Source organism: Sapajus apella, unplaced genomic scaffold (genome assembly GCF_009761245.1).
Source record: "Sapajus apella isolate SASKATOON/1434 unplaced genomic scaffold, GSC_monkey_1.0 scaffold85, whole genome shotgun sequence".
Lineage (NCBI taxonomy): Eukaryota > Metazoa > Chordata > Mammalia > Primates > Cebidae > Sapajus > Sapajus apella.
Genome location: NW_022437025.1, coordinates 2,901,303 through 2,918,450, shown reverse-complemented (window position 1 = coordinate 2,918,450; position 17,148 = coordinate 2,901,303). Strand labels below are relative to the sequence as shown.

At 53.5% G+C, this 17,148-nt stretch overlaps 1 protein-coding gene and 1 non-coding gene across 18 annotated transcripts in view; both read right to left on the bottom strand.

The window, feature by feature from the left end:
• Positions 1-2,683: 2,683 nt before the first annotated feature.
• Positions 2,684-2,787, bottom strand: LOC116534091. Its single transcript, XR_004261584.1, has one exon. It is a non-coding gene; the product is annotated as a U6 spliceosomal RNA (small nuclear RNA).
• A 3,322-nt stretch (positions 2,788-6,109) lies between these two features.
• Positions 6,110-17,148, bottom strand: part of GRK4 (G protein-coupled receptor kinase 4) — a 64,442-nt gene continuing 53,403 nt past the window's right edge. For 6 of the 17 annotated variants that reach the window (XM_032254013.1, XM_032253998.1, XM_032253999.1 and 3 more), the window contains 4 exons: positions 11,788-11,925; positions 9,599-9,736; positions 8,591-8,728; positions 6,110-6,280 (listed from right to left, as the gene is read on the bottom strand). In XM_032254013.1, the coding sequence (XP_032109904.1) occupies positions 6,227-6,280; positions 8,591-8,728; positions 9,599-9,736; positions 11,788-11,925 (468 nt within the window). In that variant the 3' untranslated portion in view covers positions 6,110-6,226. The remainder of the gene's footprint in view (positions 6,281-8,590; positions 8,729-9,598; positions 9,737-11,787; positions 11,926-17,148) is intronic. The other 11 variants (XM_032253994.1, XM_032253996.1, XM_032253995.1 and 8 more) reach the window with 6 other exon arrangements.

Genomic DNA, 17,148 nt, shown 5'->3' with positions numbered 1-17,148 from the left:
GGCTGAAGTTTTTCTTTTAACAGAGGTATAAAATGTGTATTCTTGAAAATGTTCAGACACTGTTTTAAGCGTCTATTGTGCTTTATTTGATAAAAATACTTTTTATAACGTTGTAACAGGATTTGCTGTTGTAGGCTTCACGGATGGCCCTAAGGAGGGACTTTTCCGTGCCCAGCTTGGGCTCCGGGCTCAGGTTCTTGGCTTTACTTGCTCGAAGAATCGAGCAGAGAGCCTTACCCCCATGGTGAGTGTTCCGGCTCCAAACAAGCATGTGCGGACCGGGAGAGTGAGCAGTAGTGCAGTTTACGGAGCAAGCGGGGTCAAAGCTTGGCAGGGCGGAAGGGGCCCGAGAGGGTTGCCTTGCTGGCCAGGGCTGCCTGGGCTTATATCCCCAAGAAATGCTGAGCTGCTGAGTGTTTGCCCCCTAGTCCTGTGTGGGGAGAGGGCTTGTAATTTTCCGTTTCTGGTCGTTTCCTGGTTTCTATTGATCTTGCAAGCAGCATTGGAATGTGGCTGAACAGCCACTGACACTTTGAGCACAGCCCCCCGATATGGGTGAAGTGCCTATGTCGACCTTCTCCCATGCTGGGGTTTCCAAAAGGTTCCCCATTGACCCAAAAAGTTTTATTCCCTCAACACGATGTTTACTTTTACCTTTAGATACATAATAAAACCCTAAAACCCCTGCCAACTGAACAGACCCCTTCATGGTCTAGGGGACCCCAGAGAAGCCCTAAAACCTGAGTTCCTGGCCATGATGGGACAGAAGGTCAGACCCGCCTCAGTACGCCCCGTCCTCAGTAACTTTTCACTGGAATGCTTTCCTAAAGAACACACAGAAGCCAGCTCTGGAAAACAAGAAGCGGACAACTCATTCTTCTCTCGCCGTTAGCCAGTGTCTGAGGCCCGGCGGGGCAATGCTTCCCTTCCCGGTCAGAGAGCGGACCCCGGAGTGGCTGTGGCCGTCTACAGAGGAGGTGCAGTGAGGTTTTTTGTGCCCTCTATTTCACCATTTGACGTCAGAGGGAGGAAAACTCCACCCTCAGACCACGCTAACCCCAATATTTTTTGAACACGCGACCCCCGAAGAGGCACGAAGCTCAATTGCACACCTGCATGTTGCCCCTTTCACAGACATTCAGAACTCCTCCCATAGCTCATTGCAGACGTATATTTACCACCCCGAGGATACAGGGGAAAGCACAGCGTCCTTTTCCTCTTCTCTCAAGAGTCAACACAGAATACTTCTCCCCACCAACAAGCAAGCAATCAGTTCTGCAGCGGACACCAGCTGGCGTCCTCTCCTTCGAGGCTGACGGCGGCATCTGAGCACACAGACGGAGGACTCAGCCCCCAAACCTGACCCGCACTTCCGATGCCGACTGTGTGCCCTGGTTATTTTGCCTGTGATTCTGACTGACCTGCTAAACTGGGGCTCCCACAGCCCCTCCGCGGGTTGAATTAATTTGCTAGATCAGCTTACAGAACGCAGAGAAACACATTTACTGGTTTATTACAAGGCATATTTTAAAGGACACAGAAGAACAGCCAGATGAGGAGATGCATGGGGAACATTCTGGAAGGGTCCCAAGCACAAGAGCTTCTGTCCCCACAGTGAAGGTACCCTCTAGGAACCTCCGTGTTACCAGAACCTGTCCCCTGGGTTTCTGTGGAGGCTTCATCATATAGGCATGGTTTAATCATTAGCCATTGGGGATCAGCTTTACCATCAGCCCCTGTCCCTTCCCAGAGGTCAAGGGCAGGGCTGAATACCAACCTTCTAACCCTGCCTTCTGCTTTCTGGTGACCAGCCCCCTTCCTACCCTGAAGCTGTCTAAGAGCCCCCAGACGCCTCATTAACATACAAAAAAGACATTCATCACTTTGAAGATTCCAAGGATTTGGGGAAATATGTCAGGAGACTGAACAAAAATCAAATATAATTTCACAATATCATGATGACTGAAGTAAGTAATAAAGAATTAAGCAGGTCAAGTGCAGTGGCTCATACCTATAATCCTTTGGGAGGTTGAGGTGGGCAGATCACTTAAGGCCAGGAGTTTGAGACCAGCCTGGTCAACCAGCTACTTAAAAACAATTAGCTGGATGTGGTGGCGCCTGTAGTCCCAGCCACTTGGGAAGCTGAGGCATGAGAATCAAATGAATGCAGAAGGCAGAGGTTGCAGTGAGCCAAGATCGTGCCACTGTATTCCAGCTTGGGCAACAGAGCAAGACTCTCAAAAAAAATTTTAAAGATTAAGCAGCCAAATGACATGGAAAGAAATAAATTACTATATTAGTTATATAAATATCAAACAAAGTGTTGATAGGGATTGCCTTTGGACAACAGCTGGTATTAAAGATGAATTTTTCTTTTTTATTAATTATTATTATTTGTTGAGACCGAGTTTCACTCCTGTTGCCCAGGCCAGAGTGCAATGGCGCCATCTCAGCTCACCGCAACCTCCACCTCCCGGGTTCAAGTGATTCTCCTGCCTCCGTCTCCCAAGTAGCTGGGACTACAGGTGCCCGCCACCACGCCTGACTGATTTTTGTACTTTTAGTAGGGATGGGGTTTCACTGTGTCGGCTAGGCTGGTCTCGAACTCCTGACCTCATGATCCGCTTCTGCCTCCCAAAGTGCTGGGATTACAGGCGTGAGCCCCGCGCCTGGCCTCCTTTTTTAAAATACATTTTGATACGGAAATGTGTGCATCACCCTTGCGTAGGGGCTACGCTAATCTCTGTATCATTCTGGTTTTAGTATGTATGCTGCCATAGCAAGCACTAATGTTCTTAATTTCAAAATTCTCTTTAATACACATATGCTTGCTTATAAACAGAAAGAGAAAAAAGCTATGTTCAACACGTTAATTGAACAAGTTACCAAACGGTCTGTGTACAAATCCTGGCCTGGGTTTGTTATTTCTAAATCTCAGTCAAAGATTTCACTTGGGCAAGGAGAAATTTAACTCAGACTAGCTTAAGCAAACAAAGAAACAAAAAAGGACTTTATTAGTTCCATAGCTCTGAGCCCAGGCTACGAACGACACCCTTCGGCCTTAGCCCCTGCGGCCCTGGCCAGGCTCACCTGTCCGGTCTGGTTTCCTCCTCAGTCACGTGGAGCGTGCAGGCAAGATGGAGGTGGTGCTATGGGAAAGGAGTCCCAATCCAGACCCCAAAAGAGGGTACTTGGATCTCGCTCAAGAAGGAATTCGAGGCAACTCCATAAAGGGAAAGCAAGTTTATTAGGAAAGTAAAGGAATAAAGAATGGCCACTCCATAGGCAGAGCGGTCCCAAGGGCTGCTGGCTGCCCGTTTTTATGGTTATTTCTTGATTAAACGCTAAACGGGTGGATTATTCATAAGCTTTCGGGAAAGGGATGGGCAATTCCCAGAACTGAGGGTTCCTCCCCTTTTTAGAACATTTAGGGTAACTTCCATTGCCACGGCATCTGTAAGCTGTCCTGGCGCTGGTGGGAGTGTGTTTTAGCATGTTAACACATTATAATTAGCATGTAATGAGCTGTGAGGACGACCAGGGGTCACTCCCATCACCATCTTGGTTTTGATGGGTTTCCAGGCTTCTTTATTTCCACTGTTTGTTTTTGAGATGGTGTCTTGCTCTGTTGCCCAGGTCTCAGCTCACTGCAGCCTCCACCTCCTGGGCTCAAGCGATTCTCCTGCCTCAGCCTCCTGAATGGCTGGGACTACAGGCATGCTTTACCACACCAGGCTAATTTTTGCATTTTTAGTTGAGATGGGGTTCACTATTTTGGCCAGGCTGGTCTCGAACTCCTGGCATCAGGTGATCCATCTGCCTTGGCCTCCCAAAGCGCTGGGATTATAGGCGTGAGCCACTGCGCCTGGGCCTGGCTTCTTTAAAGCAGCCTGTTTTGTCAGCAAGGTCTTTGGGACCTGTATCTTGTGCCAACCTCCTATTTCATCCTGCTGTGACTAACCATGCCCAACCTCCTGGGAATGCAGCCCAGCAGGTCTCAGCCTCATGTTACCCAGATCCTGTTCAAGATGGAGTTGCTCTGGTTCAAATGCCTCTGACAGGCTGTGTCCCCAACCCTCGACCCCCCTGTGAGGCAGGCCTTACAGCGGCCTTGTGGCTGGCAAGGAAGTCAGGTCCTCAGCCCCCAGCAGAGTCATCTACACTGGGATTCTGCCATGGGCTTTGTCTACACTGATGGAAGAACTCCTGGAAGGACTCAGAGTGGAAATCGGGGCGGGGGTGGAATAACGGTGATTTTTCTTTTCTTCATGTTTTCCTGTATTTTCTACAGTGAGCATGTGTCATTTTTCCACGATTATTAACGTACTTCCTGAATGGTGACCATGTGCTCAGCACTCCGCTGCTTGCTTTAGACCCTAAAACCTACTCCCAGCATCCCCATGGGGCATGAATGCCTGCCACCTTCATTCTGTAGCTGAGGACACTGACGCATGGTGGAGAGGGGCCCAGAGTCACCGGTGGCCGGCTCCAAAAAGCCTTACTCCTTAATGAGTTTTGCTTCAATCAGAAGAAAGGCAAAGCTATTTCCATTCCCCCAAAGAATAAAGGCCCCAAGTTCCCAAGAAAACGTCCCCGTCCCCTTCCCCCGGTACAAAGAAGGCTCCCAACCTCATGGTGACATCCCTGCTGGTGTCTTCCTCCCGGTGCAGTCTTCAGTGCCCCTGCTGGGGCTGGCAGTGGGCATGTGTGGAGGCTGATTTTTCTCTGACACCCCGATGCAAGTGGAATGTCTGCCTGGAAATGTGGCCGCCCCTGCTGCTCCTGTGAAAACAGCCCAGGCGCTCTGTCCCTTAGGCACTGCGGTTGCCTCCCCTCCACACAGCTGTCCGATGTGTCACTGGTTGAAAGTCACCGAGGCCTATCCCCTGGCATTTCACACAATAGGCAGCACGAAGATCCCACCTGCAGGCTCCAGGCAGCCATGACAGAGGTGGAGAAAGGACAGGGCAAAGGCGAAGGCTCCCGGCTGGGGTCTCTGACCAGCCCTCACCTTGTCAAATGCTGCCCTGCTCTGCGGAAGCCCCAGACGGAGCAGGGCCGGCCCATCCCCTATGCACAGTTCAGAGGAGAAGGCCCAAATTCCACACCTTCACCAAGGATCTGGGCACAGCTTCAAGGCCGTCACTATCACCAGCTCAGCGAGGGCCCTCAGCAGAGACAGCCCTGGGGCCTCAGCCTTCCCTGTCCCTCCTGCTCACCCCCCACCCAGCTCCAGTGTCACCCCCTGGAAAATCTTTACACCCTCCCCGCGAACACACACGGGTGCCCCCGCTGGGCTTCAGTGCTGGTCCACACCCTTCCGCTACGCCCCAGCGTGGGGGTTCGCCAAGCACACAAAGCCACATTTCCCCCAGGTCAGCACTCCAGCTGAAGGGAGAGCCACCACGCACTGCTGGGAGTTCTCAGCTTCGTGCATTTTCGGCACCATTAACCTCCATGGGAGGATCCCAAAGTCCTAAGTGCCACTACAGCCCAGGAGGGTGGGATCCCCCACCCTGCCACAGCACCAGCCTCTCGCCGGCCCTCCTCCCTGAGAGGGCACCAGCTTCTGTGGGGCCTGACACAGACTCTCACGCCGGAGGCCGTCACCACATCCCAGGCGCAAGCTGGAGCCCTGGCCGCCAGCCTTGACTGCAGCTCATGGGAGCCGCCCCTTTCAAGGGCAGATAGATATGCCTGGAGAAAAGAGAAACTGGCCACAAACACACAAACCTCAGGCAGGTAGGAATCTTGGTGAGGGACGCAAGGCAACAGGACAGCCATCAGGAGATGCCAAAATGCCAGTGGGCTCGGGCTGTCTGGCACCCAGGCCCTGGGGAAAGGGAGGCCCAGCCGCCCCCTCTCTTCCTGCATCACTGGCCGAGTGTTGAGACCACATCTGGGGAGGCCTGGGGCACCGGAGGGCCAGCAGACTCGTCATCCATTCCTAAGCCCCCTCTGGCCTCTCCCTGGGCACAGGGAAAGCTGACGCCCCAGTGCAAGGGGCCCACACCTGGGCGTGTCTGGGGCCTCAGGGGTACTCCTGGGGCTTTTTCTTCAATCCAGCTTTAGTGCAAAGACAACTCAGGTATTAGTGTAGAAAGGTCTGTACACTCCTAAGGCACGTTTGATTTAGATGTGTTTATTACAATTCCAGTTGGGACAAGATGCTAACACGTGCTCCTTCCAGGTGCCAGGGTCTGCTCTGTGGTCTGCACAGGGATGGTCAGTGTCGCTTGGGTGCCACTTCCTTCTCACTGGAGACCACGGTCAGGCAGCCCTACAACACACAGCGGCGGCCTCAGGCACATGGCGGACGCGATGGCTTCACTTGCCTTAAGTGCAGACAACCATTTAAAAACTTTTGCTGGGGGTGCCAGTTTTTTTTTTTTTTTTTTTTTTTAAAGATGGGGTTTCACCATGAAGGCCAGGCTGGTCTTGAACTCCTGACCTCAGGTGATCCACCCACCTCAGCCTCCCAAAGTGCTAGGATTACAGGCATGAGCCACCGCGCCTGGCCCTTTTTTGGTTTTCTTTTGAGACAGTGTTTCACTCCGTTGCCCAGGCTGGAGTGCAATGGCGTGATCTCGGCAAACTGCAACCTCCGCCTCCCAGGTTCAAGCGATTCTCCTGCCCCAGCCTCCCAAGTAGCTAAGACCACAGGCACATGCCACCATGCTCAGCTAATTGTATTTTGTGGAAGAGATGGGGTTTGGCCAGGCTGGTCTCGAACTCCTGATCTCAAGTGATCCTCCCAGCTTGGCCTCGCAAAGTGCTGAAATTACAGGCGTGAACCACCGCACCCAGCCAGGGGGGTGCTAATTTTAAGGCAGGCAAAAACCTGAAAAATGTTCTCCTTATTTACTTCATGATGTGGCAGGTGTTTAGTTCACATGTGTGGAAAATGCCTCAGGGAAGCTCTGTATTTGCCAGGCCTGAGGCATGAACGTCACAGGCTCTCTGGCTGCCCCACTGAAAAGCAGCACGGGGAGAATCGGCTTCGCTCTGTGCCATCAGATTCTCTCAAGAGCAGCTTTTTCCCAAAACATGAGAACCTGGGTTCCATCTCCAAGTGTGGACACTGGGGCAGGTGCCCAGGGAGATGCATTTCCTTGCGTGGCTGGCTACGCACCCAGAGTCAGGGAGTTCACACCTAACCCTTAGTTCTCAGAGGAAAGGGAGCCATGGGAAATGCCACTTGGAAATATTTGCCATCCAAGACTTACTTTTCTTTCTTTCTTCTTTTCTTCGAGATGTAGTCTCACTATCGCCCAGGCTGGGGTGTGGTGGTGCAGTCTCGGCTCACCGCAATCTCTGCCTTCCAGGTTCACGTGATTCCCCTGCCTCAGGCTCCCACGTAGCTGGGATTACAGGCACACACCCCCATGCCTTGCTAATTTTTTATATTTAGTAGAGACAGTGTTTCACCAGGTTGGCCGGGATGGTCTTGATCTACTGACCTCATGATCTACCCGCCTTGGCCTCCCAAAGTGCTGGGATTACAGGCGTGAGCCACCACGCCCGACCTTTTTTTTTTTTTTTTTTTTTTTTTTTTTGAGAAGGAGTTTCACTCATGCTGCCCAGAGTGGAGTACAGCAATCTTGGCTCACTGTAACCTCCGCCTCCCAAATTCAAGTGATTCTCCTGCCTCAGCCTCCCAAAGTGCTGGGATTACAGGTGTGAGCCACCATGCCTGGCCTATTTTTCATATCTAAAGAAAGCTGGATTAGAATGGTAGTGGCCAAGCTCTGAATAAACCCCTGAGAACACACAGGGTGCAAATTGGGATGGCCCACGAATCTGAGGAGAGACTTCGCATGGGAAAAAGGCGTGTCTGCATTTAATGCTACTTCAGAAAGTCTCTCCAAAGGATTCCATTTCTTTCTTCTTCTTTTTTTGAGACACAGTCTTGCTCTGTTGCCCAGGCTGGAGTGCAGTGGCACAATCTTGGCTCACTGCAACCTCCGCCTCCCAGGTTCAAATAATTCTCCTGCCTCCCAAGTAGCTGGGACCACAGACATGCACCACCACACCCGGATAATTTTGTATTTTTAGTTGAGACGGGGTTTCACCATGTTGACCAGGCTAGTCTCAAACTCCTGACCTCAGGTGATCCACCTGCCTCAGCCTCCCAAAGTGCCGGGATTACAGGCCTGAGACACCGCGCCCGGCCAGGATTCCATTTTCAAAGGGAATCTGCTTTCCCCATCAGTGGGCAAAGGAGGCAAGAGGCTGGGAGGCAGAGCAAGGAGAGAGGCACGCATGGCTGCCGTGTGAGGAAGGTTCCACAAGATGCTGATTTCGGAGCTCTGCGTAAAGCGTTTTGTCATCAACACGGGAACCTGTTTGTGACTGCTGGAAGGCAGTCCTGTTTTGGATCAGAACAGTCTTCAAGCCAGCAAGAGCCCACATCCTGCGGACGTTCTCATTTGCTTGGCTGGCCTCCACCTAGCACCGTGTGGCTCTCGAACTGTGTAAAACTGCTTGTAGGAGCCGTTGCAAACAGAAAAGTACCATGTTTTTACGTTGGTAGCAAATCGTTTCTTCTTTTCACACACACACATATATATTAGTTTTTAAGCATCTTTACCCCTCTTCTGAAGAGTCTACAGAAGAAGCCTCTCTTTGGTCTGGAAACCGGGGTATGTGTGTCCTCTTTTAGATCTAATGACAAAGCTTCCTCACTTTCACTTTTGTTGATGTCTCTGAAACACCCAGATTCGATCATCTGCAAGCACAGAACAGGACAGGGGAGCCGCAGAGAGGCTTACAGGTCATCTGGTGTCCCTGGCGCCAGCAGCTGCTGCCCAGCCCCATGCGGGGACCCCTCTCCTGGGTTCCTCGTACCCTGCTTCCTTACCTCTTCTTGGAATAGTAACATTGTCTCCTCTCCCCTTGTCTCTGAGTGTACCCCCAAAGCAGGTAACTACCATGGAAACCCTGGCTGGCAACCGGCCCTGCTTAGGGAGCAGGGCTGAGGGGGGCAGACAAGCCCCGGTCAGACCCCAAATAGCTGCCTCCTGTGCACTTCTTGTCCCTGGGACCAGGGGCAGTGGCTATGCTTCTGGACAGCTGCTGACACAGTCCCTGGCTTGCCCATGGTCTAGTCCCATGGTCAAAAGTCTCACACAACTGTTTTTTTCTTGAGACGAAGTCTCGCTCTGTTGCCCAAGCTGGAGTGCAGTGGCACGGTCTCAGCTCACTGCAACCTCTGCCTCCCTGGTTCAAGAGATTCTCCTGCCTCAGCCTCCTGAGTAGCTGGGACTACAGGCATGCACCACCACGCCCAGCTAATTTGCGTATTTTCAGTAGAGACGGGTTTCACTATGTTGGCCAGGCCGGTCTCAGACTCCTGACCTTGTGATCTGCCCACCTTGGCCTCCCAAAATGCTGGGATTATAGGCGTGAGCCACCACACTGGGCTGTCTTATACAATTTTACTTCCCAAATTCACATGCATGCGCACGTGCACACACACACACGCACACGCACACACACACACACGCACGCACACACACACACACACACACACACACACACACTTTTCCTTGGTCATTGCTGGAGCCAGCGGGAGCCTGCGGTTCTAGGAGGGCAGTACCTCATTCTGCCAGGGGATGGAGACACACCCTGTGGCAAACTGAGCGTAGAACTCGTCGTCTGTGGCGTCCAGGCAGACCCCTTTCACCGTAGAGAACTGCTCGATCTCCAGGACGTCCTTGCAGTAAACGGCACGTGGCTGTGCAGCAGGAACAGAGGAAGCAGAGGAAGCGTCAGCCTCCGACTCCGACTTACTACAGCGATCCTCAGCCCTCAGTTACAAAGAATGAAACGCCCACCAAACTGGGCGGAAATGCCGCCACTCCTCCTCTCTCCATGTCTTTGCCAGCGCCCCCCCACCACTTGAGGCATTTTCTAAATGGGAGTGTGTGTCCTCTGAAGAGGTGGTTCCCAAGCTTTTAGTGTCAGCAGTCCTGTGGCACTGCCTGTGCCAGGTCCCCGCGTGGCTCTGGCTCTCCACCCGCCCCCTTCTCTTTCTCACACACACACACAGACACACCCTCGTCCTGAGTGCCACGCCCTTCTGTTTTCCGCAGTGGAAAATGGATTGCAAACAAAGCCCAGGGATGCAGGACAGGATGGAGAACACGTATTGGAAGATGCAGCGCAGAACCGGAGGTGTGGACAGTGATGGAGGCCACCGTGGCGGGATCCCTTAGTGACAATTCTCGCCCCTGCCTCCCACACTCTGTGTGCTCCTGGCAAAGCGCCTGCAGAAAGCCTGAGGAACAGTGGCATTTCCCACTTCCCGTCCTCCTCCGGGTTCACTGAGTGGCCTCCAAGGCTGCAAGGGGCCTCGGCCCTCTGCTCAGCTCCCTGGCTTGGCAGGCCCTTCCTCTGGGACAGGACCCCAGCTTGCAGCTCCTATCCTGGCACTGCTGTCTTCAGGGGCAAGGGGTCAGGCAGGCAGGAGGGCGCACCAAGGCCGGGCCCCTGCCTGCCTTCAGTACAGTCGCTTGCACTTTCAGGGCAAAGGAACAAAAAGGAGGAACTCGGCAGCTGTGGGACCCTCATCTGCTCACGCCGGGGCGCCCGCAGTTCTGAGGACACTTTCCGCCCAGGACTTGTGCACTACGGTGAGTTACAGCAAAGCAGTGATGTGCTGAAGGCCACGGTCAGCACTGCTCTTCGTTCATTCACCCCCACAAGGTGAGGAAGTGGAAGTGAACCGGCAGGCCCCGCCCCTAGGGGACAGTCCACAGAAAGGTGTGCCAGCAGCACGCTTACGAGGAGGCACAGCGACCACTTCAGGGTCCTCAGTATGGGGCCAGGCCACAGTCCCAGGACCTTATGAGAAGCAGACGAAGGAAGCAGGCCCTCACGGCTGTGGGAATCACAGGAACGAGAGGGAAAGCCAGCCCTGAGACCAGAAAGGGGACACTAGTGGTCAGGCACCGTGGTTCATGCCTGGAATCCCAGCATTTTGGGAAGTCAAGGCAGGAGGATCTCTTGCGGCCAGGAGTTCAAAAGCAGCCTGGACAACATAGGGAGACCCCCATCTCTAGAAAAAAATTAAAAATTAGCTGGGTGGCGTGTGGTCGCAGCCACTTGGGGGGCTCCAGCAGCAGTGAGGCGGACAGTGACACCAGGCCAGGAGCCAGGGCCCAGTGAGTGGCCACAGGACACTGGGGTGGTGGGGGAGGGAAGAGCCCAGTAGGACAGGCACCATGAGCACAAGCCACATGCTGATGTAGCTGGTGATTTAATCTGTCGTAAAGCAAACAAAAAGCCACTACGGCCGGGTGCGGTGGCTCACGCGCATCATCTCAGCAGCATGGGAGGCCAAGGCAGAGGACCACTTGAGGCCAGGAGTTCAAGACCAGCCTGAGCAACACAGTGAGACCCCCAACTCTATTTAAAAAAAAGAAAGAGAGGCCGGGTACGGTGGTCATGCCTATAATTCCGGTACTCTGGGAGGCCAAGGCGGGCCGATTGCCTGAACTCAGGAGTTCGAGACCAGCCTGTGAAACCCTGTCTCTACTAAGATACAAAAAATTAGCCAGGCGTGGCGGCATGCGCTTGTAGTCCCAGCTACTCAGGAGGCTGAGACAGGAGAACTACTTGAACCCAGAGGCAGAGGTTGCAGTAAGCCGAGATCACGCCACTGTACTCCAGCCTGGGTGGCAGAGCGAGACTCTGTCTCAAATAAAACAAGAAAGAAAGAAAGAGAAAAACCGTGCTGTACAGATCACCGTTCCTGGGGCCCGTTCGTCCCGGCAATGCACTTACATCAGGACAGAAAGGGGGTTCCAGCATGTTTGCCTCCAGCCTGCTGAAGTTGATATCTTTGAACACGGGGTGCTGCTTCACCCCTGCTGCTCCCTCGCCCCTGCAGCCCAGACGCTTGCTTGGATTCTTGGTGAGTAACTGCAAGAGGCAGAGATGGAATCCACTTAAGCCTCCGGGATAAAAATGAAACCCCAAACTCCCCTCCATAATAGTAAGCAAAGGACTCGGGAGGGCAGAGAGCAGGCACATCTAAACCAGTAATTTCAAAGCATCAACCAGGCTTCACTCATCGAACTATTTTTTGCTTTGCAAAGGAGTAGGGCTACGGTTTTGCCTTTGAGCTACCAATAAATAAGGGGGTGGCTGTGTTATTCCTTCGGTTAAAAACATTAATCATAAGCATTTGGGGATTTTTAAAAAGGAAACAGAAACTATTGCAAGTTTCAGAAATGCCACTAAGGACCTCAGATGAGGCAAACACTTAGCAAACCTAGTTCTAAAAATATAGTCTTAATATTTTGGTATTCCAGTATATTCTTAAAATTACCAGAAAGCACCTCTTTAGAAAGTATTCCTTACATACATATTTACAATCATCACAAAGTCAAATAAGCCTTCCTCCACAATTATGACCAATCGGAAAAAGCCGGGCTGTGCCCAAAAGGAAAACATGGAAGGCCTGGAGCCTGGCATGTAACCTAGGGCAGGGCTGGGGACCACAGCCCACCCGCCACATGCACCAGCTGCCTGGCTTCATCAACAAGGCTTTGTCGCACCGCCCTTTGGCACTGCAGCGGCTGAGCTGAATAGCTGTAAGAGAGACCTGCAAAGTCTAAACACCATTTGCCGTCTGGCCGTACAGAAAAGTATGCTGACCCCTGGCCAAGCCAAAGTCCCAAAGACCAGAAAGCATCCCAGTCTGCGCCTCCGTCTCCCACCTCGCTCTCAGCTCCTTGCTGGGCTGTGCCTGTCCCACGTTGTGTCTACGAAGCTCTTTGCCTGGCTGAGTCCTGCTCAGTTCTTCAGGTTTCAGCTTCCTGGCCCCCCTCCCTGCGCTAGATTAGGCTCCCCAACTTTTTTTTCTACAGCCTAAGGCCATCCTCCCCCTCTCCTTGATGACAAGTCTCACAACTGCTGAGAATGAGTCATTTGGACGCGCCATTATTGCCAGGCTGTCCTGCTAGACTCAAAGCTTCCTGAAGCTGGGGGCTGTGTGACTCCTGCCCACTGTGGGACCCCAGCACCAAGCCAGAGCAGATGCTCAGTAAGAGTTGCTCAGTGCATTTATTCTTTGCAAGCTTTATTAATTTAAAACACATCTGAAGGCCAGTTGCAGTGTCTCACGCCTGTAATCCCAGCACTTTGGGAGGCTGAGGCGGGTGGATCACCTGAGGTCAGGAGATGGCGACTGGCCTGGCCAACATGGTGAAACCCTGTCTCTACTAAAAATACAACAATTAGCCGGGTGTGGTGGCGCGTGCCTGTAGTCCAAGCTGCTTGGGAGGCTGAGGCAGGAGAATCGCTTGAACCCAGGAGCGGATGCTACAGTAAGCTGAGATGGCGCCACTGCACTCCAGCCTGGGCTAGATCTGTTTCTTGAGACTCCGTCTCAAAGAAAAAACAAGATAAATAAATAAATAAAACAGATCTGAAAATCAGATGTAATGTAAATACCATCTCTGCATCTCAGGGATTCCATGGCCCACGGTTGAGCCTGCTGCCAGCATACGCCACTCCCACTGAGGGCTGGGAGGGTCTGAAGGTGTGTGTCTCCCAGAAATCTGTAAGCTGAAACTTCATCCCCAGTGCAATAGTGTCGACAGGTGGGACCTTGCGGAGCCGATGAGGCCATGAAGGCTCTGCCCTCAAGAATGGGATTCGTGCCATCAGAAAAGAGGCCCCAGGGGGCTGGTTTGTCCTCTGCCCCGTGGGGGTGCAGTGACAAGGCCCTATCTTTATTATTATATTTTTGAAATACAGACAGTGTCTCACGTTGTTACCCAGGCTTGTCTCGAGCTCCTTGGCTCCTCCCACTTCAGCCTCCCAGAGTGTTAGGATGATAGGTATGAGCCACCATGTCCAGCCAATGCTCCATCTTCGAAGCAGAGAGCAGCCCTCGCCAATACCAAATCTGCAGGCATCTTGATCTAGGACTTCCAGCCTCCTGACTGAGATACTTTTCGGCTGTCTATGCATTACTCAGTCTAAGGGATTCTGTCATCGCAGCCTGAAGGGACTAAGGCAGGTGGCCTGACCAGGCAGCGCAGAGCAGAAGAGAGAGCTGGTCCAAACGCGGGGCTCAAGTCCAGCCACGGGCATTTGCTGTGTGATGCCGTTATAACCCATAGTTTCTTAAGAACGATTCGCTTCTCCTCTTAGTAATTATTGAGAATTATTTGCTACTAAACATTTTACTTGTATTATTTCATTTAATCCTCCCAGCAATCCTACAAGGTAGAAGTTACTCTTGTGTACATTTCATAAATGAGAAGTGGAGGCTGGGAGGGATGAGCCTGCAGTGGCAGCTGACATGCACCCGGGCCCAGCTTCAAAGCCAGCACGTCCCACAGCAGCCCTCACTCAGATGCCTCCTTTCCCAGCGCCTCCACCACCACGATGTCGTCTGGAAAGCCCCGAGCCCTGGTTTCCAGCCGTTTATCACACCCACTGCATCCAGCTTCATGTTTCTTCCCTCCCCCAGCCACCAGAACAAGCATGCATTCTGCTCTCCACTGCAGCCACTTCTGTGCTTGCTTTAGGCCTCACGTTGAACTGTGGACTCCTGGGGCAGGCTCTGTTTCCAGTGCCTACATGTGCGCTCTTGCAGCCCTGCCAGTGTCCCGGGGGTAGGACAGTCAGCTCTAAGCAGAGGGAGCCACAAGCCTGTAGCGCCTGTGGCTTCATACATGGAAACGCATGAAAAGAACATCACAGTAACCCGTCTCCAGCCACTGCCAGCCCACGCAAGTTACCCAGGCACAGCTGCTAGGAATGCCCACGCCCAGGCAGAGGCCGCTGCCTGGCTGGTTGGTACTGTGGCTTCCCTTCTCCAATCTCGCCCTCCATGCCCACAGGGGCCCCCAGCTGCTCCCTCCCGGCTCACACCCCAGACTCTTGGCGAGCAAGCGCTCTGTCGACTCCACTCCAAGCAGCTTCCTCTCTGGGCGTCCTCTAGTCCTTCTCACTCTGGTCTGGAGGTGCCCGGAACTGTGGGCCATGCTCTGCCCACCCTGTTGAACCTGCCGCGCCCTGTGCCCCTTTCCTCGTCCACTGGAACCAGCTTCCATCCCGCGGTCTGTCCTCTAGCGGCCTCTCTGCATGCAGCCCGGCTCCCCTGCCTCTCTAGCTGCTGGGCCAAACCACAGCTGGGGAAATGCAGCTCCCTGCGGCCTCCGAGCCTGTGCCGTCTGGGTGTGGAGGAGCTCAGCACACAACCGCAGTCACTCCCCTTCCTTCAGGTCCACGTGGGCCCTCGATGCTGCTGAGGAAGCCCCTGCTTTCCAGGGCTTCAAAGCTCTGCTCCCCGCACACCCGCCTCCCACCTTCGCTGCCTGTTGGGCTGACCGTCTGAGAAAAGAAAGCTCCATAAGAGACCCTTCGCAGCCCTGCTCACGACTCCCCAGCTGTGCTGCGCTGGCCGGAGGAAGTGCCCACATGCTCCCGTGCACCAGCTGGCTGCCGCCGACCTCCCCGCCGCCGCAAGGACTTGGCTCCAGCGAGGGCCCCCTTCCCTCCAGCCCATCTTGGAGTCAGCCTAAAGTCTTTTCCACCACCTGCCTTCAGGATGCATCCTGAATCTGACAGTGGTCATCTTCCATCGCTTCTCACACCTGCTGTGCCACCACCAAGGTCTGTGTCACCTGCACTCTCACCTGAATGGCTGCAAAGCCCCCAACAGCCTCCCTCCTTCCTGTCCATTAATTCTCTCCCAGCAGCCCAAGCCCAGCCCCTTCACATCACTCTTCTCAGAGCCCTGCGATGGCTTCATGGCCACCAGGGAACGCAACACTCGAGGCTCGACAGCGACAGGTGACAGGTGGCTCGCACAGCCTGGGCTTCCTGCTCTGTCGGGTCCCCTTCTAATCCCTCCCGCTCTTGCCAGCCGCCTGACACTGTGGCCTTCCTGTTGCAGACAACCTCTGTCTGCTCTGCCCAGCAGACCGGCCCCCTTTCTTCCCCAGAGCCTGCCGCCCTCCAGGCAGTTCCCTGTCGTCCAGAGTGCGGGTACCCCACAGCCCACACGTCTACGCATGTGTTCTGTTTCCTGTCAATTCTTGCTGGGAGGGTGGGGACTTCTGTTTCACTTGCTGCTGTTTCCCAGTGCCCAGGACAGTGCCTGGAGCATACAAGATGCTCAATACACCCTTGTCGAATGAAAGTAAATGAAAAAATGCTCAAAAAAACAATACTGGTTTAAACTAAGTAACAAAGAGACTTTCCCTCACTGAGTGTCTGGGCAGCCAGGGTGGAAACGCTGTCCAGTCCCAGAGGCAGATGGACCCTATGGCTCCCCGTTCATCCTGGGACCACGGGCCAGCTCTCCACAGCCTGGGGCTCGTCTCGTTGCTGTGACTAGTGGTACCAGTGTCAGCCTCAGCGGCCCTTAGCACAGTTAAGGTGCTGCCCGCCCAACACCAGGCCCAGAGCCAGGCACACATCAGGCCCTCAGGTCAGTGTCTCTGGGACTTGAATCCCTGGCAGGTGGCTAAACCCTTACTGTCTCAAAATACATGAAAGATTAGTTTTATGTCTAACTTCATATAAAATTGGTCAATGAAACACAGCTCAGCTGTTTCCTGAAAACTGAATTAGTAGCCTTGGTACCACTCCTCCCTTTCAAAAGCATTGTTTGAGAAATTAAACCATGAATTTTACTCTGTTTTGCTCTAATTGAAACCCAATTAAGTAATTTCCAGATCATATCTGGAGACTTTTCTTGCCAGCCCTTTATGTCTGAACTGAGATGAAATCCCAGTGGCAGGAGCAAGAGGAAGAAGGCAGGTAGAAATGAATGCTCCAGGGCATGGGAGTCCTCCCTGCTGGGCCAGGAGGCAGGTAGATGTGAGCGCTCCAGGGCATGGGAGTCCTCCCTGCTGGGCCAGGAGGCAGGTAGATGTGAGCGCTCCAGGGCACGGGAGTCCTCCCTGATGGGCCAGGAGGCAGGTAGATGTGAGTGCCCCAGGGCACAGGAGTCCTCCCTGCTGGGCCAGGAGGGAGGTGGACCTGAGCCTCCTGAACACCCGAGTCCTCCCAGCTGGGCCAGGAGGCAGGTCGATGTGAGTGCTCCTGAACACCCGAGTCCTCCCAGCTGGGTCAGGAGGGAGGTGGACCTGAGCCTCCTGAACACCCGTGTCCTCCCAG